Here is a 26,903-nt window from a genome sequence, read left to right as displayed (position 1 = left end):
CGAAGCTGTGATGCCAATCCCTCAAATGTAGGTGCGGAGAGTATATCGCGAGTCGGAATTCAGGCACACCACGGCACGCCCTGAGCGTTGCATCGATCAGGCCACCTTCGCCGCCAGACTTATCCCCGAGTGCTCTCCTACAGAGCCGCAATTTCGTAAGAAGGGCCTGGAGGACCTCGTCAGATGACTTACCGGGCATCTCAGCCCGAAGTCGGCTGAAGGTGAGGTGCTCCAGTGGGTATGATACATCTTCTGGTTGATTTCGGTGTCAAAGTGCTCTTTCATCTTCTGATACATCTCAGCGAAGGTTAAATCAGTGCTGATTTCGTGTAGAAAGAAGGACTGAGCTTCCTTAGCCAGAATCGAAGGAAAACACCATGGAATTTAGACGGAGGAATGTTTGCTTGACGGCACACGCTCATGAATTTCCGGATCTTGTCATCGAAGATATCGTATGGTTCGCCGGTATAGGCTAGTTTCTTGTCCCATATCTTAATGAATCTAATCGTGAGATCGGCCTCAACTTCCTCGTTCTCGAATCGAACAGGTGGAATGCTCGTGTATGCATCTCGGAAGTTGGTAGTCCGTACGGGAGCGTCTGCTGATACCGAGGGATTCGCGCCATTGATGCTGAGGCTCTTGCTGAGCGGGTTGATGGGTCTCAATGATCTGAGGATTCCGGTTCCGCCGGTCGGGTAATAGTTGGCTGCTGGATTACTACCGGTGCCGGTGACGATATAGCCGCTTTAACAGTTCCTTGGAGCAGCTTCTGTTTCACCTTATATGCCACGGTGTTTTCAGCAACCTCTTGACCAAGCAACTCGTTCTCATCCCATTCAGGAAGTTCGTTACTTGTTAGAAGGCCACATAAAGCTCGAGAGATGCTAGAGTTGGCCTTGCCCATATAGATCCCCCTAATTCTGAGAAGCGTCCGGAGTCTTGATCTAAGGCGTGGGTTGATTAGTTCGAAGTCATCATAGCTCCATCCCGTGAAGTCGTTATACAGATCCCCAAGCAGGGCAATTCCGTGGTTACGTTTATCCACCGTGTATGTTGCCACACAGCCTAAGAAGAAGCTGTTGCGGTGGACAAGGGAGGAGCTCTGGGTGATAGGTTCGTTGAGGAAATCCGCGTCGAAATGCCTGATCGGGGTGAAGGAGCTCCACGATCGTCAGGTTCCGTTCAACGAGTTGCCTGTCTTCGAGAGACACGTTGGCCGGGGTATCCTGGGCTGTTGCCGGGGCTAGTGCGGCAGATGAATTGTCAGACATATTGACAGGCTGTGTGCTGAGAAACAGGGCACAGGGTGTCAATGAGGTTATCAATGTGCGATAGGGCACGCCTAAGGGTCGCTGATGACAGCAAAGCTTAGGCACGGTTGGATAACTAGAGTGGGCTCTGATGCAGAGTCTTCGTAGCAATCCGCGCGTTGTAGCAACTATCCTACCGTCAGGGAGCTCGCTTTGCAGAGCGTGACGATAGGTTAGCTCTCTTCCGTCTTGCTGTTCTGTGTCACCTTTGCCGGGCGACACTGATCAGTGTGGACAGGCTCTTCACTGCAGTGAGGTTATTCGAACTGGTTCAATTGGTTATATCTTGTGTAACTAGGGAAACGTGTCCCATACAAACTGTGTGCAAAGACCTTCCTCCCTGTGTCTCACCTCTTACTCGCACGTGACTAGCGCGGTCGATTAGTTATACGTGCGCGATCGGTGCCTAGTGCACAGGTGGATCCAACAGTAACCTTATTTACTTGCCCTATATTTATAGTCTAGAGAACTATATATAGTAACGAAAAGGGCCGAATAGTAATAGACTTATACGCTCTTAATAGCGTAGCTATCTTAGACGCCTACCTAATACTGCTTTAAGGAGATATAATCTAAAAGCTATAGGGGAAACGCTTTATTTCCGCTATAAACGCTCGGTCTTTTTTTTATTAGTTCCTTATCTATAAGGAGTATCGGTAAAGGTTTATAGTAATTAGCTATAGAGGATTAAAACGACTAACGGTAGCCCTAATAAGATATAAGAACTTACCTATATATATCTAAAGATTTATAAACTAAATCCTCTAAGAATACGTAGAATATTCCTTTAAGTATATTAATAATATCGTAATATACTTAAATATAAAAGACGACTACGTTCGTTACCTCTAGGCTATCTTCTAACTCTTTATAGACTATAACCTAGCCCTAGCTAGATCGAAATTATTCTTAAGCTACCTATCTATAAAACTATTAGGATTTTAAGTTAATAGTATTAGCCTAATAAATACTAAAGAACGAGTATAAGTATTATAAGATATAGAGTTTCTAAATACCTTATAAGTATTAGAAAAGTAGCTTAGCTTAGTTAACTAGCTATAGTACTTAGTAGCTTACTTCTTTTAGAGGGTAGAGGCGTTCTAAGTTTAGAAAACGGTAATACTTAAGGAAGCACAGGATAGTTAAGCGCTGCTTAAAGGACTAGTAAGGAATAGATATACCTCTAAGATAATATACTAACCTTCCTTAGTAAAGGAATAGGCCTTCTAAGATATTACGAACGCTCTTATAAAATTAACGCGGCTATATTATTTCGACCTATAATAGCTATTATTCTTATAAATCGACGCTAGCCGCGAGCTAGGCTTTACGGTAGTAGCCTTCTACCTTATACTAAGGGTAAACTAGAACCTAGGAAGGACCCCGCCCTAGACGAGTATCTAGCTAATCCTTTACCTTAGTAAACGCTTAACCGGCGGAGAACCTAGATACTAGCCTATAAAACTTAAAGTCGCTTATCTTTCCTAGGCTTATCGGAAGCTCCGGTTATATATTATCTCTATATTACTACTAAAGGTTATCGTGCTAACTAACTACGCCGCTATAAGCGTAATCTTAAAGTAAATATCGTTATTTACTATTAATATAAAGATAAATAATTAGCTTATACTTACTTTATAGTACCTTAGCTAGTTTCCTTTAGAGGTCTACTATATTCCTAGAATTATAAATATCCTTACTAATATACTATCTCGACTACTATTCGTAATATCTAGGAAATATAAACCTAGGGAATTAGACCGCGTCTAGGAAGATAAAGTACTAGTTAAGTACGTATATATAGTTATAGAATCCTTTATTTAACCTAACCTATGCCGGAAGATCTAGGAAGTATACGCGGAAGAACCTAGGTAGGCCGGTATACTAAAGTAGCTTAAAAGCGATAAGTCTTAGGTCGGTCTCTTATTTATTAAGCGGAACGGGTTACTCTACTTAGTTAAGACCTAAGGTTATTACTAGCTCTATATCCCTACTACCTACGCTAAGGAAATTATCGCTAACGACTACGCGCGTAAATTCTACCTTAGACGGCGAAGGATATAGGAGGAACTATCCTTTACGTTCGCTATTACTAGCCTTAAGAAGCTTATCGACGGCTTTATTAATAAGTACGACGCTTACTATAAGAACTAAACCGACCGGTTAAAGGCCCTTAGCGAGTTAGTTCTAATTACTTCCTTAGCCTTACCTTTCTATATAATTACTATAGATTTCGTAATAAGGCTCTTAAACGTCCCTATAGACCGAACTCTATAGATACTACTTATTAAGGTCTACTATAATATACTACTAATAGTAACTAATAAGTTCTCGAAAATAGGGCTCCTTATCTTAGGCTATAACTAGTTTACCGCGGAGGACTAGGCTAAGGCACTATTTACTAAGTTAATACGCTATAACTAAGGGATTCTTACTTAGATTATTTTTAACTAAGACCCTAAGTTCCTTTTAGCGTTTTAAAAGGGACTATAGATAGCGTATAGGTTTAAGTTACTAGTATCTATAGCTTAGTATCCCTAGACTAACGGCTTATTAGAACGATATAACTAAGTAGTTAAAACTATACTTTAGTTCTTTACGACTAACTTCCTATCCCGTCGATAGGTTAACGCGTTACTATTACTTTAATTTACCCTTAATAACTCTTACTCCTTAGTAATCGGCACCTCTCTAAGCGAGCTACTAACTAGGATATAGATAGACGATAGTAGATAATACCTTAAGGAAGGCCCCTTATAAATAAATAAGGAGATACTCTAAGACTAAGCTAGGATCTTAATCGCTCTAGCTTAGGCGGGAATAAAAAAGCGGTATAACGCGAAGCACTAAGCGCTAGAGTTTAAGCCTAGGGACTAAGTATAGCTCTAGCTAGGGAAAGGATATAGCGTAGCTAATAGACGAGTAGCGAAGTTAAAGGAGCGCCGTATAGGACTATTTAAAGTCCTTAAACGGATCGGCTATCTAGCCTACTACCTTAACCTAGCTAGATCCCTAAATATCTATAACGTTGTTTCTATTATATAGCTATAGCCGGCCGAACGACTAAATGCTTAACCTAGCCTAGAACCTAATACTAACTACTAAGAAGTTAAAAGAATCCTTAACTTTAGAACTTATAAATATAGCTAAGGGACTACTTATATAGAATACCTCGTTAGCTAGAAAGGCTAGCTAAGTAGCTATAATTCCTAGGTAGCCGCTAAGGATATCGTCGCCGAAGACCTTATCGAAGAATTTAACGTATAGTAAGGAGCGTTATAAGGTCGTATTACCTATACCTAGAAGCTCTACGCGCGCGCTATATAATAGTACGAGCTATTATAACTAAGGGAGAAATAACGGTATATAGTATACGCCGTTACTATTTATTCTCTTAGAAGTCTAAGGATAGGTTAACTAGCTAATAAGTATTAATAGGCCGCTTATAGTAAATAGTAATCTAATATTATATTTTAATACCTACGTTTATTTTATTTTAGGAACCTAATTTCCTTATCCTTTTACGCTCCCTTTTTTATACTAAACCGCGCCCCTCTTATACCTATATTTAAGGTTCCCGCTATCTAAGGCTATAAGTATCGTAGTAAGGACCTAGTATTTCGCTAGTATTTCTCTAACTAAATCTACCGCCGACCGCTACGCCTAAGCCTTAAAGGGTTCCGATAAGTAGTCTAATTATATAGGAATAAAGCGGAGCTCCTCTAAAACCTTAAGTTTAATATAGCCGCTTTTACTAAGTAAAAGTAAGATAATTATAGTATATATACTAACTACCGCGACCTCCTTACTAAAGAAGGATATAACCTTAACGTAGGCTTAGTAGAAAATAATATATATTACGCCCTACTATCTCTTCCCTTATTTAAAGCCCGCGACCTACGCGACTATAACTAGCTATACTTCTCTACGCCTTATAGCGCCGCCGCTTATTATAATACTACTATAACTCCTATAACTACCTAAACTAGTAAGAATATAACGTTAACTATCTAACTATAGTAGGTTAGCGCTTCCTATCGCTATAATCTTAGTACTCCTTTACGCGTTTACTTTAATAACTATACCCTATCGCTATCGAGCTTTAGTAATTCGTCTAGCGACTTACTACTATCGGTCTCTAGTATTATAGGAAAAACCCCTAGTACCCCCCGTAACGCCCGCGAGTAGTTCGCCTTATTATTTAATAAGGATAAGCTTCTCCCTTTATCGCTACGCGACCTAGATAAGGCTATCTTCCCTAATAAAACTAAGACGATAATTAACGCCCTTAGAACCACGTAGATCGCTACTATCTTAGCTAACGTCGTTAATAAGCTCTTATCTAGATAGGTCGCCTTTATAGACGCTAAGATACTTAAGATTATCGCTACTATTACTAGCGCGAAGTACCTTCCTACTTATCTAAAGATATTTAAGGCCGCCGCTATAAAGGAGCGTAAGGCTACCGGTATACCGGGAACCTATAAGTTTAGGGAGAGCCTTAAGCGTACCCCGGCTAAACCTAGAGGATCTAGTATAGTAGACCTTACCTTTAACGAGCTATTAAGAAACCTATTTACTAGACGCTTACTCGCCGCCGCTATAGCCCTGCCCTTTACTCCTTCTAAACGGGCTAACCCGTTCGCTAAGAAATAGGCCCTAATACCGGTCTAATAAAAGCTTAACCCCTTCTAGGTTTTAAGCTATAGAAAACCTAGACTATTCCCTATTATACCTTTCGTAGTATACTACGATAACCCGGCCGATATAAATAGCTATATGGGCATTATTTACTCTAGGTCGGAAGTATTAGTCTATAGAGCCTTAGACGCGGCCGTAATTTAGGTAAATCTATTCGCTACTATCTATAAGGAGGCCGACGCCGACCTCTTACTCGGCTAGTACGCTGCCCTTACTAAAGTACCCGCTAGCTTTATCTATTAGTTTACTTTCGCCGCCTACCTCTTAAATAACTTACCTAAGCTCGCTACGGTATACTAAAGAGCGGCCCGCGTTAGCCCCCTTTATACGCTAGTAGCGGCCCGCCCTTATATAGCTAACGTAATAGCCTATTTTAACTTATTAAACTAGAAGTTTACTAATATATACCTAGGTAGGTTCTAGAACCTAGGCCTAACTATATAGGTACTAGTAATAGTAATCCGTAACTAGGTTCTAGCCTCTCGCGACGGACTAGCTATAATACTCCTAGTAAAACCGGCCTTAAATAACGCTTATAGCGTGCTTATTTATAGAGCCTCTAATATATAGGATACCCCGGACGATAGGCTAGTAGGCCCTAAGGATCTAACGGAGGAGGAAGCTAAGGAGGAGATTACCTGCCCTACCCTTACCCCCGCGGCGTAAGATAGTTAGTTACTAGTTTAGCCTCGTTATCGTTTTTTCTACTAGCTTAGCTATAGAGCGCCCCCGGTTATAATTAGTTTTCCCTAGCTTAGCCGCTCTACGCCCTTAGCCTTACTCGTTTATTGCCCTAGCTTAGCTACCTAGTGCCCTTAGTTCTAGTAGTATTTTACTCTTAGATTAGCCGCCTTACGCCCTTAATATTAGTCGCACTAGGTTATATCCTAGATAAGATATAAGTTATTCCTTATACTAACCTTAGAAATCTATATAACTTTATTACGATTCCCTATTAGCGCGACTCCCGCTTAAATACTATAGGAGACTAATAGGGATATCGGTTAATTCTTTCGCCCTAAGTATTTATTATAAGATACCCTATAGTCGATAATCTAGGTACCTATAACGATATCGGCCTTCCTTAGGGAAGTTACCCCTAACTCCTTAAGGCTCCTCGCGAAAGAAAGAACTTAGAAGCTACTAGGTAAACTTTAGGAAATTACCCGGAAATCCTAGAAATAATAACTAAGCGGATTATATAGACGTTTTATAGAGATTTCCCCTAAGGATATATTATATAGGGAATATACTACGATTTCCTAAGTAGTAATAGCTCCTTAGGGATTATATTAATATTTCCCTAAGAAGTTACTATAAGAATATAATAGGGAAATTATAGAGAAATACCTATACCTACCTAGGGAAAATACTAGGAAATACCGCTAATACGCTATACTACTATCGTATAATTATAAGGTTAAGATATTACTTAGTTAAAACCCTAAGTAAGGTCTTACGCTCGCTATAGTATATATAGAAGATAGAGAACCTACTAGATCTTAGGCGGGTAGAGAAGAATATAGATAGTTATTACTACTCTTACTTTAACTTATAAGACTAGTAGCTAGTCTATATTTAACGCGCGTAATAACGTACGGTAGCTAGTCTATATAATATATTTAATTACGTATAGTAGCTAGTCCGTTTAATTACCTATTAAACCTATACTAGATCTAGGTAGACGGTAAGGTTAACGTACTAGCCCTATACCGAGGGACTAATACTTAATACTTAGGTAGAGGGACGGGTAGTCCTTTAGCGAATTCCTCCTTAACTTTAAAGAGACGCTCTTATAGGCGGCGGGAACTACGGTATAGGAAGATAGCGCGAAGCTTATATAGTTACGGAACTTAATTACGCTAGCCCTATAAGAGCTACTTATCCCCGTAATTATACCTACTAACTACGGCGAGTATATAAGCTAGTTAATAAAGGTAGTATAGGGCTATAAGTAGACGCTACGTTTTTAAAAGCTTCGTAAGCGCACGCCGTATAGTAGTAATAGGATTACCGCCCCTTTATAAGAGGAATAGCCGACTTTCGATATAGATAAGGATACCTTAATATCGGCTACCTATATAGACCGAGCTAAACGCGGTAGGAAGTTATTATCGAATATTTCCTATACTATTCCGCCCTCTAAGTAGCGGGCGAAGTAGGTAACGAGCGAGGAAATCGGGAAAAGGAAGGCTAATAGCCGCTACCTATATTATAGCGCGTCTATATACTTTATATTAAAATGCCCCTTCCTTTTAGCTAAGCGGCCTATAGTAGTTTAAGTAGCGAAGATAGAACCGCTCCTTACCTTAGACGATAAAGAGGACTTTACGCCCCTAGGCCTAGAGGAAAAAAAGTAGCTCTAGAGTAAAGATAGGCTCTAGAGCCCTAATTACTAGTACTAGTAAAGGAGAAAGAGGAATTATCCGCCTATATAAAAAAGGAGCCTACTTTAATATAGGTTATAATTAATAACTCCTTACCCGTCGCCGCCCTTATAAATAAGGGCTACTAGTACTACGCTATAGTTAATAAGGTACTTATATAAGAGATATAAGTACTAGTAGAAAAGATTACCCTAAGGTAAGTAAAGGGCGCCTTAAGCGTAATAAAGGGTATAGTAATTAAGGGTATTATATAGCTAGCTATAGAGGTCGACGGCTACTATAAGCTTATCGTAGCCTATATAATCCCTTAACTAGAGTTTCCCTTAATCCTTAGGAAACCTTAGTTATTATATATAAAGTTATACTTAGTTCTATACTAAAAGAAGCTATAGTTTAAGCCTATATAATAGTAGGTCTACTATAATAATAGTTCTATAAGCGTAGGACTAGGTATATAAGCTTTATACTTAGCCTAAGAAGTCCTTACCTCTATCTTTATAGGAACTATATAATAGGTAGAGCGGGAGGAAGGTCGGGTAGCGGCTAATATAATAGTCTATATAGTTAGCTTAGCGGATATCGATAAGGCCCTTTAGATAAAGAAGCTAAAGTCACCCGCTAAGCTATAGTAGTAGATACCGGAGCGCTTTTATAACCTCCTACTACTATTTAAGTCCTAGGAAGCAGATAAGCTTAACCTATATATACTAAGGGTAGATTATAGGATCGTACTCTATACTAATAAGAAGGGGTAAGAACTACCTATACCGTTTAGACCGCTATATAGTATATTATACGTAGAGCTACTAATACTAAAAAAGATACTAAGGGACCTCTTAGATAAGGGTTTTATTTAAGTAAGTAGCTCTAAAGTAAGAGCGCTAGTCTTATTTGTACGTAAACTAAGGGGCGGGATATAGTTCTATTACGACTATAGGGCTTTAAACGTAATTATAAGGCTAGACCGCTACCCCTTACCCCTAATCTCGGATATACTCTATAACCTCTTAAAGGTAAAGTAGTTTATAAAGCTAGATATAAAATAGGCGTTCTATAAGGTATAGATCTTAGAGGGTAACGAGTAAAAGACAGCGTTCTATATACGCTATAGCTTATTTAAGTAGCTTATAACGCCCTTTAGCCTATTAAGAGCGCCCGCTACCTTCTAGCGTTATATTAATAATATACTTCGCGACTTCCTCGATAAGTTCGCCTTTATATATATAGATAATATCCTTATCTATATAAGCAGCTCTTATAAGGACTATATATAGAAAGTACGGAGGGTCCTAGAGCGCCTTTAACTTTATAGGCTCTACCTCGACCTAAATAAGTATAAATTTAAGGTTAAGAGGGTTAAGTACCTAGGCTTTATTATCTATATAAGTATAGGTATATAGGCGGATCCTATAAAGATCTAAGCGATCTAGGACTAAGCGGCCCTAACTACGTAAATAGGCGTATAGAGCTTCCTTAGGTTCGCGAACTATTATATAATATTTATTAAGGGCTTCTCCTATATTATAATACCCTTAAATAAGATTACTAGAAAGCGGACCGCCTTTTATTAAGGGCCTATATAGGAAGGAGCGTTCTATATACTTAAGGACCTTTTCTTATAAGCCCTAGTACTACTTTAATAAGACTTCGACCGGTTTACGTTAGTTAAAGTAGACTATAGCGGCTAGGCACTTAGAGGAACGCTCTTTTAAGAGGTAAACGGGCGGAAGTAACTAATAGCGTTCTACTCTTATAAGCTAACCCTAGTAAAGTAGAATTACGCTATTTACGATAAGGAGATACTAGCGATTATTAGCTACCTTAAGCAATAGTAAGCGGAGCTCTAAAGCTATAAGAGCTTCGAGGTTCTTATAGACTATAAGAACCTCGAGTACTTTATAACCCGCTAGCACCTCTTAGAGCGGTAAGCCTACTAGGCGGAGTATCTCTTACGCTTTAACTTCTCGATTAAGTACCGCCCTAAGGCGGGACTCTATAGTCCTAGACGCGCTTTCCTAGAGGAATTAAGACCGGCTAACGGGAGCGGATATTAAGGCCCGGGATCTATAGCTTATCCTATAGGAAGCGCTATAGACTTATATAGGAGCTTCCTTAGTAAAGGAAGGCGCGGTACTAGTAGACGAGCTTCTCTTTATACCTTTACTACTAAACGAGCTTCCCTTAGCGCCTTTACCTCGGTCTAGTAAGGAGGGATAGACCGGCCTAGGGGCACGCGCGGCGAGAGTATTTTAAGATATAGCCCTTTAACGCTTATAGGATAGGATAGCGGCTCTAGACTATACCTACGAGAGCGTACGCCGCGCTATAGAGTCTAGCGCTCGACGCTTAGATCCGAAGCTAAAGCTAAAGGTATAGGTAGCTAACTACTATATTAACCTATAGGGGCATCTACGCTAGCGGGGGAGACTATAGGTACTAGGCGTACTATATATTATAGAAGCTAAGGAGAAGGATAGACCGCTAGAGCTAGATAAATAAAACGAGCTTTAAGGGAGGCTAGTCTAGCTTATCTATAACTCTAGCGTCATAGGTTACCTAGGTAGTTTAACGGTAACTACGGTATATACCTAAAGATATACCTACGCTAATAGTAATAGTAGTAGCTAGATACTAAAGGATAAGGGGGTCTAAGGGGGACGAAGGAAAAGAGAAAAGCACTAGGCAGGGCAAGGTAAAGGTAAAGAGGGCTAAAAAAGGTATATTAGCGGAGAAAAGATATAGAAGAAGATAATGCTAAATAATAATGTCTGCTAGCTAAGGAGGAAAAGAGACCTCTTTTATAGACCGAATTTTCCCTCTTTCTTCCTTAGATAAATAGGGGCTAAGGGATTATCTAATTAAAAAGAGGGCTAGCTAGAGACTCTACTAAGGATCCTACTAAGGACCCTACTAAGGACTCTACTACGCGGGCTATATATTCCTTAGGGTATAGATACCCCCGTTAAAGTAGGTAGGGTATAGCGGTAGGCCTTATAAGGGACTTTTACTAGCCCCTCTTATAGTACTACGTTTATCGCTTCCTTTATAACTACGATATCTACGGCCGTATAAAGATCTAAAGGGCATAGCTTAAGGGGCTACTTAAGTAGCTTTTAGTACTAGACCGGTTCTATATATATATATAAATAGACTTTATAATAAACCTCCCGCTTATAAAGGGCGGTAACCGCTATATATAGGTAATTAAGGACCGACTTAGTAAATTAATAGTACTAGAGTTAATACTATCTATAAATATAGAAGCTTACGCGAAGCGCTTCCTTTAATACTAAGCCCGCTTATATAGCTAGCCGGCCTCTATTATAAGCGATAGAGGGTCGAACTAAACTAGCCGCTTTTAATAGTACCTATACCGGCTACTTTAGATTATATAGCTACTTAGTATAGCCTATTACTTATAGACCGATAAGGGACCTAAAAGGGTTAACTAGGAAGTATAGGCGTACCTATAGGCAGTTATAGCCTATAATTAAGCGGACTAAGACCGCTAGCTCCCTGCTACCTAGCTCGCGCTAAATAATAGACTATAATCCTTTATTTAAATAGCCCCTTTCTTTATAACGTATAGCTTTAAGCCGCCCTCCTTAATCCCGTTTACCGCTAACGTAGTAGCGGAGTAGTATAGTAGTATATTACTAGAGAGCCGCGCTTCCGCGTTTATATAGAAGCTATAAGAAGCTACGGAATACTATTAATCCGCGATAGCCGCGGTAGCGTAGGATTAAGAGCGGCACGCTAATAAGACTAAGGCGCTAGTAGATAGGTTTATAGTAAGAGATAAAGTATAGCTCGACCTCTATAACTATAGGTTAGCACGACTAAAAAAGAAATTAAACTAGCTATATATAAAGTTTATAGTATAAAGGGTTATTAGCCTATAGGTAGTTAAGCTTAATAGTCTCTTAACGGGGGTCTATAATAGGATTAACATTAACCTCCTTTACTAAGCCTCCTTTAACCCGCTACCTAGATAAGAAATAGTAAACGCTTAACCGCCTATAATTAAGGTAGAGGGGGACGACGAATTTAAGGTTAAGGAGATATAGGCCGTACGCTAAAGGAAGGTAGGCTAAGAGATACGCTAAGAGGTTCTCGTTAAGTAGCGTAGGTACCTCGACTTTATATAAGAACCTATATATAAGTTTACGGGAGCTATAGCCCTTAATAAGTTCGAGACCCTATATAGACCGGTAGATAAGAACGATAGACTAGTAAACTACCGGTAGTAGCCTAGACTAAGACTATAAAATAGGTAAAGTAAAGTAGGTAATTATAGTAATATAGGCGTAATAGTATAAGTAGAGATAAAAATAGCGTTTATTTTAAAGTAGAGCCCCTAGACTTCTTAAGCTTATTCCTTATTATTACCCTTGCCCTCGCTATTATTACTATTATTATCCTCGTTAGCCTCCTCCTCCTCCTTAGCGGCAGCAGCGGCGCTTTCTAGTACGCTAAGACGGCCCTCTAGGCCTATAAGCTAGTCGGCGGCGGCGGCGGCTCTAAGGGTAGAGGGGCGGCGGCTAGCTTTAGCGGCGGCGGTAGGGGTAGTAGTAGCGGCGGCGGTAGGCATAGCTATAGGGATCGCCGATAAAGCAATAGAGGCGGTATCCCTAGTACTAAGAGAGTTAGTAGTAGAGGTAGGAGAGCGGAGAGGGAAGAACCTACTTAGGGATAAGCCCCTAGCGCTCTAAGGCGCGGAGGTTACGGTAGGCGGCTACGGCGGTAGTAAGGCGCTTCTTAGTAGCCCCCTAGGCCTACCTATACGCGCCGGCCTTCTAAGCCGACGCCGTAGCGAGTAGGATAAGAGGCGCTGCCTTATAAGCGCGGCCGGCACGCGTATACTAGTAATAACTACCGCCGCGGCGGCGCCCGACCTAGTCGGCGTAAAGGAGCTCTTATAACGTATACTATATAGGGGCGCGTGCGCGCTCCGGCTGACCTAGCGCTTATGCTTTAAGGAGTTAGCGGAAGACGTCTATTACGCTCGCTTAACTACGGACTTATAGGGGTAGCGGAGACGGAGGCGGGGGCTAAGGGGCCGGGCGTTATAGGTAGCGGCGGGGACGGCGTCGTTACCCTAAAGGGCGACGTAAGGGTAGCTAGCGTAGCGGAGGCAGTAGCGGCGGCGGTAGGCGCGGTAGTAAGGGCGCGGGTAGGAGTAGCGGTAGCGGCGGAGTCGTCGTCGGCCGTGCTTAGCACGGCGTCGACGAACGACTCTACACGCTCTAAGAAGAAGGAGGCAAGGGAGGGGGAGGCAGATATATCTATCGCGGAAGTTAGTATTATAGATTACGGCCTCCCGCTCTATAGGGCAAGGAACTTATTAGTTAAAGTTATTATTATTATTATTATTATTAGGGCTATTATTACTACTATAGCTATTACTATAAGTATATATTAATAGAGCGGCCTATATAGCTAGGAATAAACTAATGCCTTAGGTAAAGTAAAACTTACCTATTACTACTACTACTACGGTTAAAGAAGGAAGAGAAGGAAGGGAAGGAGGAAGGGAGGGATACTGCCTTATATACCCCTTAGTAGAGGAGGCTACTTAAGGCTAAGGGGATAGGTAACCTAAGGCTTACGTAGGTCTAGGCCGGCCGCCGGCTACCTAGGGGCGTATATAATAGGTTACGCCCCTATTTAAACGGCTAGCCGGCCGATAAGTATAGAGCTAGGTTCCGGCTACCTAGGCTAATAAGTATAGGGATAATAGGGCTAGTAAGGCTAGCACGATTAATAGGAAAGGGTAGGGTAGTACTAGCGGTATAGGCCTAATAGTATAAAAGCTATTAATAGGGCAGCGCCGCGCTACGCTTAAGGGAGGGTATTATATAAGAGTCTTTAACTATTATAGGTTATAGGCTTAGGCTATAGCCTAAGCCGTATAGTTATATACGGAGGGCCGGATCCCGTATATATATATACGGGCTAGCTACGTATAAAAGAGCTCTATATAGCTTATTAATATTATCTTATAGACAGTACCTATATATACGCCTTTACCTACTCTATAATAAGTAAGCCTAGCTAGTCTAAATATATAGCTATAATATCCTTAGAGATATAGCCGTAACTAATATTATAAATAGCGGGGAACCTAAAACCTTTAGAGTACTAAGTTTATCTAACGATAATATAGATAACGGTTAAACGCTAAAAGAAGTAATTACCTTCTTATAAGACCTATTGCCCCTATATACTCTAGAAGATTAGGGATTAAAGACGCCTTTATATAGATTATATAGATATATATATCTTTCCCCTCTAGAAATAGTAGGCCTAGGGATAGAGATTTTAATATTACCCCTTCTACCTAATACTATATTTAATATAAAGTTACTAAGCTCTATACCTCTTACGCCTATAATAGATACTATAGCTAGTAACCCCTCCTATATTTCGTTAAGGAGATAGCTTAAAGATATAATACCTATATTAATCGACTTATCTCCTTAAGACGAACGCAATAATATACCTCTTACCCTAAGGGGTAAAGGAATAATTATAGTATAGGTTTAAGAAGATAACCCCTAGTCCGAACCCTATACCCTTAACCTAGCGATTAGTAGGGCCAGCTTAAGGATATTATAAATATAAGAATAACGTAGACGAAAGGATACGTTATAAGGGATTAACCTAAGCAACGTTATTAAAGGAAAACGGGCTCGTAGGCCTAAGAAATCCCTTATTAATAATATTATCGTAAAGGTAAGTAAGTATAAGCTTTACGTTAAAGATATACCGCCTCCCCCTACCTCCTTTAACGCGGTAATAACTTTAGAATTCGTATATAAGTAGAAGGAAGCTATAGACTACGAAATAAAAGAAAACCTAGTAAGGGGTACGTAGAAGACTATCCTAAAAGCTATTATTAAATAGAAAGGTTACTTCCTAATCCCCTTACGTTAGGTCTTTATATATAAGACCGATAAATAAGGGTATATTATACGCTTTAAAGTACGTATTATAGTTCGTAGAGACCTATAACCCGAAGGTAATAAGGATATATATATAGCTACGCTACGAGCACGAATATTTCGACTACTAATAGCCTTCTACTACCTCGAGGACTTTAAGATAGAATAATACGACGTAAAAATAGTATTTCTATACGCAATCCTACGCTAAGAAGTCTATTACTAGCCTCTACTAGGATTCTTAATACCTAGGCTATACCTAAAGCTATTAAAAGTACTATACGGGCTCCGTATCTCTTTAAAGCTATAGTTTAAAGAGATATCTAGTTTCTTTACTAAACTAAGAGCCTAGTAGCTAGTAGAAGACGCCTACGTACTAGTCTATAAGGGCGTTATTATCTTTATCTTCGTAGATAATATTATTATAATATATCCGAAAAGGCAAAAATAAGATTAAGAAGAGCTATATAAGGCTATTACGAAAAAATACACCGTTATATATATAAGAGAGCTACGCTAGTTCCTTAGTATCGAGATTATTAGGGATAGGGATCTTAAGAAGATATAGCTCTTATAAGCTTCCTATATCTCTAAGACCGCGAAGAAATATTATATCCTTAATAATAATATCCTTCGTAAGCCTAAGATCCCGCTAATAATAAAAGAGCTCGTCCCCTACGAAAAGCAAGCCTTAAAGGAAGAGATATATAAATATATCTCTTTAATTAGGTCGCTTATTTATCTAGCAATTTATACTAAGCTAGATATTATATTTATAGCTAGAAAGCTAGCCTAATATAACTATAACCCCGGGCCGCGCTATAAGTATAAAGTATATAAGTGCCTAGCTTACCTCTATTATACGAGAAACCGCTATATCTACTTTACGGCGATAAACCTAATAAGGCGGCTAATATATATATCTAACTCCTTATACGCCGATAACCTAGAAACTAGGAAGTCCTTATAAGGATACGTATTCCTACTCCTTAGTAAGCTAATTAACTAAAAAGCTACTAAGTAAGCTACTATAATAATATCCTCTATAAAAGCTAAATTATTAGCACTCTTATAGATAGCTAAGGAATAGGTAGTATTTAGCCGACTAATTAAGGAGCTTAGCATTAGTATTAAAGGGACTATAAAGCTTTAGTATAATAACCTTTAGACTATTAAGCTTCTAACTAAATTAAGCGTAAAGCTTAAGATAAACCTTAAGTACGTTAATATTTATAGATACTAGCTTCGTTAGGAGGTATAGTAAGATCGGATATAAGTTAGCTAGATTATATTAGTAGATAACCTAGCTAATAGTATAACGAAGGCGCTTATATACTAGAAGTATTAAAGCTTTATTAAGTAACTAGGACTAGTAATATAGCTAGAAGATATATTAAAAGATAATATACCTAACTACTATATTAAGGCGTAATATCTCCTTATTATAGCGAACTTAATAATCGCCGGATCCCGATAATAAGAGCACTACTATATATACTAAGATTAAGGGATTCTAATAGCGTAGTTAGATCTTAATTTAGTTAAGAAACTATAAAGATCTAAGGGGTAGAAGTTAGCCCTATTTACTACTAAGAAGTAAAGCTATTACTAGACTACCCTTTAATTAGTATAATACTATAGCGCTTAAACTTATAATAATCGCGATAGCTTTACTAAATTAAGATTAATTAATATAAGGAATATATTATTAGAAAGCCTACTATTAGGATTACTTTTATCCTAAATAATAACGTCGCCGGCAAAGGTACTACGGTACCTAGGCTACCTAAAGGGATACCCCGCTATACCCCTCCTTATAAGGAAGGTTATAAATATAACTTATAACTACTAGTTAAACGGTAAGAGTAGGTTATATAACCCTATTAATCGTAAGTTCGACTCCCCTTAAGGCGGAAGAGCAGGTTATATAACCACGCCCTAAGGGGGGCGCGGTTAACGAACTTAGGGGCCCGAGGAGATAGGATATATAGAGGAGGGTTCTCCTTATATCCTATCCTCTTAGGTCCTAGCTTTTGCCTTTTACTATATTTACCTTCCCTTTTTATAGAATATAATTAGGAGCCTCCCTTATTTTTAGATAACCTCCTTAAATAGATAGTAAAGTAGCCGAATTTAATATCGGAATAGCCTTATATTAATTAGACCGAACCCTCCTCTACCTATTGCCCTACTATCTAGAAGCTAGGGTAGCAAGGGGGTATGTTAAGGAGAGTAGGCATAAGATGCTATAGTTATGCCTAGTAGACCTAATAGTCATGCATAAGGAAGCCTGCCTAACTAATATGACTCCCCTAGCCTAAGGACATTATATAGGCCTAACTTAGGTATAGGAACATCCTAATGCCCTCTTTTGGCTAGCTATATGTGGTCACTGTACCTATATAAGCCCCTCCCTTATCCCAATAGATAGACCAAGACATGCATGTTACGGGGTCAGCACTGTTGGCACAGGTGCTGGGCGTAATTGATGTAAATTGAGCTACAAAGAGTGTAAAGGGGAGACGTGTCTACATCGCTCCCTTTAGGAGTCGTGTCCGTGGCGCTCGCACGTGACTAGTCTGGCCATGCCAGATCTACACATCGGGGCGTAGCCCCACATTAGCCCCCTACTCCTCTCTGGCGCTGGTGCCCTTTTTCCTGTTCCTGGTCCCCTCTACAACGATCGTAGGGCCGTCGTCTATAGGGTCTGGTGCCGTTACTATCGACGGGGCGTCGCCATTAGTCCTAGCCCGTAGTGGTCCGCGTATTCTCTTGCCCTGTATCTGCAGCTGTGGTTGTATTCCTTCGACTTGCCCCTGGATTTGGGCCGGCTGTGCTTCCGTTGCCACTCGTCGGTGCTGGTATGGTCCATCGTTTTCGAGAGCCGGGCCGTATCTCTGTTCGTACTTATCCAAGGCCGCTGTCTGTTGCATATTGTCTAAAGAGGTCCAGGTCGGGTCTTGCCAACCTTGCCAGCGTACAAGGACTTCCCGCCTACGGCCGCGGCCGGTTCTCTTCCACCTAGCGCATAGTATTTCCTCTACTACTTGGTGAGCCTCCCCGTCTACTTGGATAGATGGGGTTGAGCGTCTGTGCGTTGCTGACCAGGCATTGGGTCCGTCCCCGCTCTCCGGAGTTGGTCGACGTGGAACCTATTATAGCAGCCCCTCGGGAGGTCTGCTAGTTCAACCGTGTACGGGTCGAGTACCTTGCTTATCGTATACTTAGCGTGCAGCCAGTCGAACTTCTTCTTAGGTCGCTCTGACGCGTAGTTCCGTAAGTCAAGCCAAACCTTATCGCCTACTTCGAAGCGTTCTGCCGCGTTCCGTCGTCTGTTAGCGAAGCGTTCTTGTTGCTGCGTAGCTGTCGCCATTGATGCTTGGCAGAGGTCCGTAATCTGTTGTAGTTTGGTAACAAATTTCTTTGCCCTGGTTTCTGGCGAATGCTGAGGATACTCTTCCGCATATGCTTCCGTAACGAGGGGAACTGGTGACTTCGGCTCATAGCCGTGTATAGCGAAGAATGGGGACATCCCTATAGAGGTATTGACCCGACCGTTTAACGCCATCTGAGCCGCGGGAACCCACTTATCCCAGTCGTTCTGGTTCTGGTTAATCACGGCGCGGAGGTATGCCTGTACTTCTTGGTTCATCCTCTCAGGGCCTCCGTCGGTTTGGGGGTGGTACGCCGTGCTTAGCTGCTGGTCGATCCCCAGTAACTTGCACATGTGCCTCCAAAAGCGGCCTACCCAATTCGAGCCCCTATCGCTCGTTATAGCGTCGGGCCACCAGTGGTAGCGGGCGAAGCACCATAGAAAACGCTCTGCACATGCTTCCGCTTCCATCGTTGGCATCGGTTCGAGTATAACTTCCTTACTTAGCCGGTCCTTGATAACCCAGAGGCAGCGGTTACCGTTCGCAAGGGGAGGTCCGTAATAAAGTCCATCTGTATCTGGCGGAAGAAGCGGTCCGGTACGGGTAGCGGTCTAAGTAGACCCTTTATGCTCGCGCCATATCTTCGTACGGCCGCAGACATCGCAGTTACGCAAGAAACGTCGGATATGCTGTTGCATTAGCGGCCAGTAGAAGTCCCTGGATACGGCTTCTATCGTCCCTTCCGTCCCGGGTGGCCTACTACATGGGAGTCATGAACCTTCTGGATTAAGGAGCCCCGTAATTCGTTTAGCGACTCCTGCTCTAGCGGTGCTGCCTTGGCTGCTGCTTCTGTCGTGATCGGTGCGCCTGGCACCCATAAGCGGCCACGTAGTCGTAGGTGCCCCCGAGGATCAATAAAGCACTCGGCGACTTGTACCTTCAGCTTAAGCTTGGGGTCGAGGGACCGAGATCCGTTTCGTACCGCGTTATAAACGCTTGTAAAGACTGGATCCTGGTTTGCCGTTTGCTGCCATAATTGTTGTAGCTCTGGGTCGTGGAAAACCGTGTGTTCTTCTTCGCCTTCTCCCGCTTGAGTCGACGTTACCCGACGTAGGTACGTAGGGCTGCTTCTGGAATAAGCTTCATATCTCGTGCTTCGTGATCCGCTTCGTTTGGTCGGTCCTGTTCGCGGCGAGAGCGCGTCTGGCACCACTGCTTCCGTCCCGGACGGTACTGGAGCTGGAAGTTAAAACGCGAGAGATATTCAGCCCAACGTGCCTGCTTTCCGAGAGCTGTTGGCGCGTCATGAAATACTCGAGGTTCTTATGGTCGGTAAGGATAACGAAGTTATCACAGCTTCGTAGCTCGGCTGACCATTGTTCGAGACAACGAATAATAGCGCGCATTTCCTTATCATGGATTGGGTAGTTGCGCTCAGCCGGTGATAGCTTCTGCGAGTGGAACGCTACTGGCTCAGAGTTGGAAATCGATCTTATAGATCGATTTTCGAGCCTGATCGATCGAATTTTATCGATCGTCACCTTCAATCGATCGATATCGATCGATCGCTGTTTGATTCGAATCGATCGACGATCGAATCGATCAATACTAAAAATCATCCCTATCTAGGGTGATCTTGCCCATCAGTTGAAGAACTTGCCTCCAATTGTCCCCTTCAAGCAGACCAAGAGGAAGTGTCGGCTGATAGATGCCAGCTTTACTCCAGGAACGAAGACACTGCGCCATCGCCACAATATGGCGTCGTAGGCGAGATCTCAGTGGTGTTATCATCCTCCCACAGCTGCTAAAATCTCTTTCCGTTCCTGCTGAAGACGACGCGATGGTAAGGTAGTCAACAGCCATATAAGACAGCCGAGGAAACCGCGCAACACCAACGTCCTTCCACCAAGCGATTGGGTCCGTTTTGTATGCGATATTTTCCACCGGCGGCTCTGATAGGTACTGATCAAGCTCGTCCTGTTCTTGCAAGGCGGTTGACTGCTTTGGTCCTTTAATTTGCCGCCCTCGAGGCTCAGGGCAAGCCAATGATCGACTAAACGCCAATCGACGCTCAATATAGTCCAAGCCACTATTAGTCGTATCCGCTGAAACACCATCGCAGGATTGCCGATGAGCCATGTTCCTCTCTTTCCAGACTGTCGCTAAGCTTCGCATATGTTCTTTCCCACCCGACGTCTGACGAGACGGGAGTTGGCTCCAAAGCCGTTCCAGAGCGCGCCACTTCTTGCAGGGTGGAACACCACTGCCGCTACATATGCGGTTGAGGTCAGCTTGCTATAGTAGTCGTTCAGCTTCTTCCATCCGAGCTTGATGTAAATCTTCAAAACCCTGCGAGTTCTTGCGTCCATGTCATTGAACAGGTGAACCTCTTTCATGGTCTGATCTTCGTTCTCTTCGATTATAACTCCCTGAACTGCTAGTTCGAGGTGGTCAAGGAGCATCTCTACCACCGGAAGTACTCATCGAACCCTCCTGACGTGGAGCGTTTACCAGCAATACCCTCGCCCTGGAGTTGCTTCGAGGCGATCTTGAATGGCTGAAGGATCTTCTGAACCGCAACAACGACCTTCCATTCTTCAAGGGAAAGTTGTTCTTTCAGTATCGCTGGTTTGTCCTGTTCTTTGCCGCCTTTGCCAAGCCATCGTTCCTCGATGATGGAAAACATCCTGTTCAAAGCCGTACGCTTCAGCAGAGCGCGTGAGGCCATCGCCTCATCGGATTGCCAGCGAGTGCAGACGTTTTGAACCCACGTAAGAATAGGTTCAGTAGGAGCGGTTTGCCGTTGAGCTTCGTAAAAGACCTCGAGAAGTTGACTGCTCGTTCGAAGAGCAATGCCAATATTGTGAAGTTTGCCAAATGGCCCAAACTTGCGGTACTTGTCCACTTCTTCGCCATTGATGATGTCGGGCAGTACGTCCTGATCCTGACTGCCTTCTGGGACTGTTTCAACCTCGAATCCTTCTTCCATGCTCGGCACACAGAAGTCGTCGTCGGTCGCCAGCTCATTGATAGCGTCGGACAACTGGCGCTGCTCTTCCTCTTCAGCCACAAAGTCCTTATCGCCCCAATGAGCAAGCAACTCGTTGAAATTATCCCTTTTGCTGCCGTACATCATAGCCCTGACGGCCAGGTTCAGAAAATGAGGGGCGCAGCGGATGCGACGCTCTTCCCTGTCGAAATCGAACTCAGCGGCAAGCGCTTCCACAGCCGTATCATTATTCGTAGCGTTGTCAAGCGTGTAGTACCCGATTCTGACGCCGGATAACAGTCAAGATTGTCAGCTAACGGACCCAAGAAGTGTTGACTGTGGTTCTATACCTGTCTTCAAGACCAAACGCGCATATTGTATCTGCAACTTCATCTGCAAGCGCTGCTCCAGTATGGCGTTTCGCGAGAGCCGGCAAAGCCAAGAGGATTCCCATTGGTTCCAATCTTGGTCGATAAAGTGGGCGTTGATACCGAGGAATGATGTGTTTTGTCGGGAAGTCCAGCCATCAAAGGTAAATGAATCATACTTCTCGCTCTTTGAAGCAGCTCGCAAAGCGGACCAAGAGCGCGATTATACTCATCTAGTAGCAGATTCACAAGCGTTTTGCCAGTTGGTATCTGGCCTTCCTGGAGAGCCGGGTTGTTGTAGAGAAGGAGTCGTCTGAAGCGCTCAGAGTTTACGACATTAAAGGGGAGGTTATGATATGTAAGCCAGTCGAGCAGGAGCAGTTGATTCATCTTCGGATCGAATAACGTATGCAGATTGCTGAGAAGAGTCTGATCTCGAGGGTTCGTCGGATCGGCGCGAAGCATATCAAGCAGGTTCCGTTCTGCACCTCCACTCCCGGTAACTGAGCCTGCACGTTGTCTAGAAGGTGGCTGACAAGTTAGCGGGCATGATCGAACGACGTGGAGATGGGGTACGGAGAGGTGGCACAAACCACGACTTTGTGCTCCTTCCTCAGATGTCGGACGACGCTTCCCAGTCGAAGCGATGAAGACGTAATGTGCTGTCTTCGGCCTGTCCCGGAGGAAGCATCTCTCGCAGATCCATACGATCTTGTGGGGCCGTGACCTGTTGTCCTTCATTCTGAATCCGAATTGCCACCACCACGTCCGTTCTCGAGAAGGGTCGTGGCAAATCGTAGCCGGGGAACCGCCCAAATTTATCAGTCGTCCAAGCTTCATAATCTGGAAACCCCATGGGTGCATATTTAGTTGATGCTGAACTGGTTGTCGGCTCGGAAGGCGGCGGCGTGGAGGAGGCGATCTCTATGTCCTCATCAAGCGCGTCCATGGTGGGAAACGTCCGTAAACAATGTGGGCGAGGTCAAATCGAAGGGTGCGAGGCTGATAAGGTCGAATCTGTATGAAGTCTACTCGGACAGGCTGAGGCCCGAAATAATTCCTGGTTGCGACGCGTACTGATTCCGTTGAACGGGGAGGACTTGCAAACGCAAGAGACGGAGAGATCAATTTACTTTTGTCGACACGCGACGCGCGGCAACAAGATAGATATGACTGGCTGCCTGGGACCCCCGGTCGTTTGCCAGGGTGTTTGGCAGACGCGTCGGGCGGCAGCATCGTCACGCACCCAACCTACGCAGCCTACCCTGGACACCTTGTATGGACATGGCGAACGACGATCAAATCGATCGATTGGAGGTTGGATCGATACGATATCGATCGAGCAGGACTTCTAATCGATCGATCGAAATCGAAATCGATTCGATTAATCGATTCGATCAAATCGATTGTACGATCGATTTCCAAGCCTGTACTGGCTTGCGTTGTCCGTCGACTTCCTGCGTAAGTGTGCCCCCAAGCGCCCAGCCGCTACAGTCTGCTTCTACGAAGGTTGGCCTCTCGAAATCCCATTGAGTAAGAATAGGGGCGTTCGTAAATAGCGTCTTTAGTGTCTGGAACGCCATATCGTGCTCGTCCGTCCACTTGAACTTAGTCCCCTTCCTGTTAGTGCTGTTAGGTGCAGTTATTTCCGAGGCTTGCGGTATAAATATCCGGTAGTAGTTAACGAATCCTAGAAAACTGCGCACCCCTTCTGGGTAACGGGGACTGCCCACTGACTATTGCTCGTATCTTGTCGGGATCTGCCTGAATGCCAATTCCTGCGTGAATAATGAATCCTAGGTACTTAATCCGCTTGACTCCAAATTCGCATTTCTCCGGTCTAGGTGTAGTCCATGCTCGGCGAGGCGTTCTAAAACTAACCGTACCTTCCGGAAATGGTCTCTCTGCTCCCGCTCGAATAGATAAGTATATCGTCCATATAAGCAGAGGCGAACTCGTCGAGGTAGTCTCGTAGGATACCGTTAATATACCGCTGGAAGGTTGCTGGCGCGCCACTTAGCCCGAACGGGGTAACCATCCATTCGAAGAGACCGTACCGGGTGCGGAACGCTGTCTTCCACTCGTCTCCTTCTGCAACCCGTACTTTATGGAACGCTTGTACCACGTCGACCTTAGTGAACCACTTCGCATCTTTTAGGTTGCGAAGTGTGTCCCTATTAGAGGAAGGGGTAACGGTCCGACTTAGTGATTGCGTTCAACGCTCTGTAGTCACAACAGAATCGCAGCCCGCCACCTGGTTTCCTCACAAACAGGACTGGAGCTGCTGCTTCTGAACTGCTTGCACGGATAAATCCTTTATCCACTAGGTCTCGTAGAGTCTTCTTAAGAACCAGGAGTTCCTCGTGACATACCGTATAGTGCTCCATACGGTAGTGGTAACTGCTGGCCATTCGGGTCCTCCTTGATTCTGATTTCGTGGTCTATGCCTGGCTTATGAGGATTCAGCTTATCAGCTTCCTTCTTCATAAATAGAGGCAGTAAATCGTGGAACCGCTGGGGTATCGTTCGGCGTAGCTCTGCTTCTGACATGGGTTTCTTTGGTGATAACGCCCTTTCGATATCCTTCATGCTGATAGCGAAAATCGCCGTGGCAGCTGCTCTCTTCCTTCCTGCTTGCGGATCCTTTCAAAGTAACCCACAAAGGTACTGGCTAGTACGTGCTTTGCTTCTTCGAACTCCTTGGCTTTCGCAGAATATTCTCCTTCCCCGAGGTGATCTACCCAGTCTTGTGTAGGTTCATGCCATAGTCGTTTCTCGTGGGGCACTGAGTACGACTTTGTGTGGCATAACCAGGGTTTTCCTAGGATTAGGGGGAATTCCAATCGGGGCACCACGTAGGCACAGATCGTCTGTATGTGGCCGTTGACCTCCATTGATAGCCATACGAGGCCCCTAATCGTTGCTCCTTCCATTGCCCCTGATGCTCCTGTAATAGCTCGCGGTGCTATTTCCACTATAGGAACTTCCAACTTTTCGACGACTTCTTCGTCAACCGCGGCGTAGCACTGGCATCCTCGTCTACGAGTGAGGAGAAGAGATTGGTCCTATTGATAATGCTTCGAATTATTGTAGGACCAACTTCCATTTTTCCTGAGAACTCTCTTCTTTGCCACTGCTCCGTTCTTTGGCCTCGAGACCCGTCTTTGTTTCGAGGCTACGCATTTCCCGAGAGGGATGGGGTCTCGCTAAGTCCTGACTCTTCCTCACTAGAGTCGTTACCATCATCTTCCAGCAAGGGCATGATCCTAGCGGTGCGGACTTTACATCCCTCGACCGGCTAGGGTCCTGTCCTGGCGAGTAGCAAGCGGCAATGAAATGGGTGTTGTCGCCGCAGCGGAGACAACGACCCTCGTCACGGCGTTTATTCCGTTCGTCCTCGGATACCCACCTCGCCCGTTGCTTCCGTCCTGACCTAGGCTGGAAGCGAACCGTCTTGCTCGTTCCACTTGACCCCTGCCGTTCGCCCGTCCTCTCTGACCCTGCCCCTGAGTGCGTGTAACCGTCATTATTACGTCGCCGTCATGGTCGCGTGCGTCACGTGCGTTCTGCTCGGCGGGTAACGTTGCTGACGGTGCCGGGGTGTTGTCGTTACCGGCGACCTGGATGTTGCCGATGCCTGATGCCTGCCCTTGGTCACGTTGCCCGCGGAGCCCTGCTTCCTCTGCAACGCCTTAAACTTCGCGGTGTGCTCGAACGCCCAAGCAATCGGGTGTAGACGTTGATGTACTCGTTGTAGTCCTTCGGCATGATAACCGGGACTAGTTGCTCACGGAGAGCAGGAGAGATCGAGTTCCGTAGCCATGCGAGCTTGGAAGCATTATCCCAGCTCGCGCCGCCCGCTTTGGTCAATGTTTCCTCGAATTCAGGGAGGAACTTCCCAAACTCTTGGCTGTCTCGTTGAATGAGGGTGCGCAGCCTGTCCTGCGCCCTCTCTGTCTGCTGCACGCTGCCGAACGTCTGGGCTAGGTGCGAGAAGAATTTCCGGGGGTCTGGGTTGCCCTTCGCGCTCTCTTGCCTCCAAAAACCCTCGACTCTCCTCATCATCTGATCCGGCAAGGTCTGCAGGATCTCGTACCACACGACGTTGTTATTGCCGTTTAGGCCCTCCTCTTCGTCGGTATTGTACTTAAATACCAGACGGTCGAGGTAGAAGTGGAAGGACTCGGGCTGACCGTTCCACTTCGGCCAAGTCATCGGCTTGCGCTTCTTGCCACGGTCCATTTCCTGGGCTGCTTCCGGCCTCGGTTCGACGGGTAAGATCGCCGGGGTACTGAGCACCCCCGGGCTGGGTGTCAACGGTGGCGCTGCTAGGCCTAGCCCGGTGAACATCTTCCGCAGTTCTTCGTCTCCCGCGATCCCAGATAAGATCTGCAAGAGCTCTTGCTCCTTCCTCCATCGGCTCGTTGCGCCGCCGGTCGCGGTGCCCTGCATAACTACTATTGTCCTCCATCTTGTTCGTCCGTCTCGTCGTCCGATCGATCGTCCGTCTCGTCGTTTAGCCTATCGCCTGTCTTGCTGTCTGTCCTGCTGACTGTCCTGCTGTCTGTCCTGCTGTCTGTCCTGCTGTCTGTCCTGCTGTCTGTCCTGCTGTCTGTCCTTCTGTCTGTCCTGTCTTTTGTTAACTGGTAGCTCAATATGTTACGGGTCAGCACTGTTGGCACAGGTGCTGGGCGTAATTGATGTAAATTGAGCTACAAAGAGTGTAAAGGGGAGACGTGTCTACATCGCTCCCTTTAGGAGTCGTGTCCGTGGCGCTCGCACGTGACTAGTCTGGCCATGCCAGATCTACACATCGGGGCGTAGCCCCTT

General features: G+C 44.1%; 3 protein-coding genes across 3 annotated transcripts; all 3 read right to left on the bottom strand.

Moving 5' to 3' along the window:
- Positions 1–18,406: 18,406 nt before the first annotated feature.
- On the bottom strand, positions 18,407–19,186 carry HRG_09323 (integrase core domain-containing protein; the record flags this gene model as incomplete). Its single annotated transcript, XM_044867794.1, has 1 exon — positions 18,407–19,186. The coding sequence occupies one exon, from the start codon at positions 19,184–19,186 to the stop codon at positions 18,407–18,409; it is 780 nt and encodes a 259-aa protein (XP_044717054.1).
- A 1,994-nt stretch (positions 19,187–21,180) lies between these two features.
- On the bottom strand, positions 21,181–24,484 carry HRG_09322 (reverse transcriptase (RNA-dependent DNA polymerase) domain-containing protein; the record flags this gene model as incomplete). The annotated part of the gene is made up of 11 exons (XM_044867793.1): positions 21,181–21,403; positions 21,461–21,792; positions 21,862–21,988; positions 22,056–22,107; positions 22,286–22,604; positions 22,667–22,746; positions 23,566–23,644; positions 23,811–23,913; positions 23,960–24,274; positions 24,341–24,357; positions 24,446–24,484. The coding sequence occupies 11 exons, from the start codon at positions 24,482–24,484 to the stop codon at positions 21,181–21,183; spliced, it is 1,686 nt and encodes a 561-aa protein (XP_044717053.1).
- A 1,243-nt stretch (positions 24,485–25,727) lies between these two features.
- On the bottom strand, positions 25,728–26,525 carry HRG_09321 (uncharacterized protein; the record flags this gene model as incomplete). Its single annotated transcript, XM_044867792.1, has 1 exon — positions 25,728–26,525. One exon carries the CDS (start codon positions 26,523–26,525, stop codon positions 25,728–25,730), a length of 798 nt encoding a protein of 265 aa, XP_044717052.1.
- Between the last annotated feature and the right edge of the window lie 378 nt (positions 26,526–26,903).

The sequence above is a fragment of the Hirsutella rhossiliensis genome (assembly GCF_020360975.1).
Source record: "Hirsutella rhossiliensis strain HR02 chromosome Unknown scaffold00012, whole genome shotgun sequence".
NCBI classification, from domain to species: domain Eukaryota; kingdom Fungi; phylum Ascomycota; class Sordariomycetes; order Hypocreales; family Ophiocordycipitaceae; genus Hirsutella; species Hirsutella rhossiliensis.
This window is presented reverse-complemented; position numbering and strand designations above follow the sequence as displayed.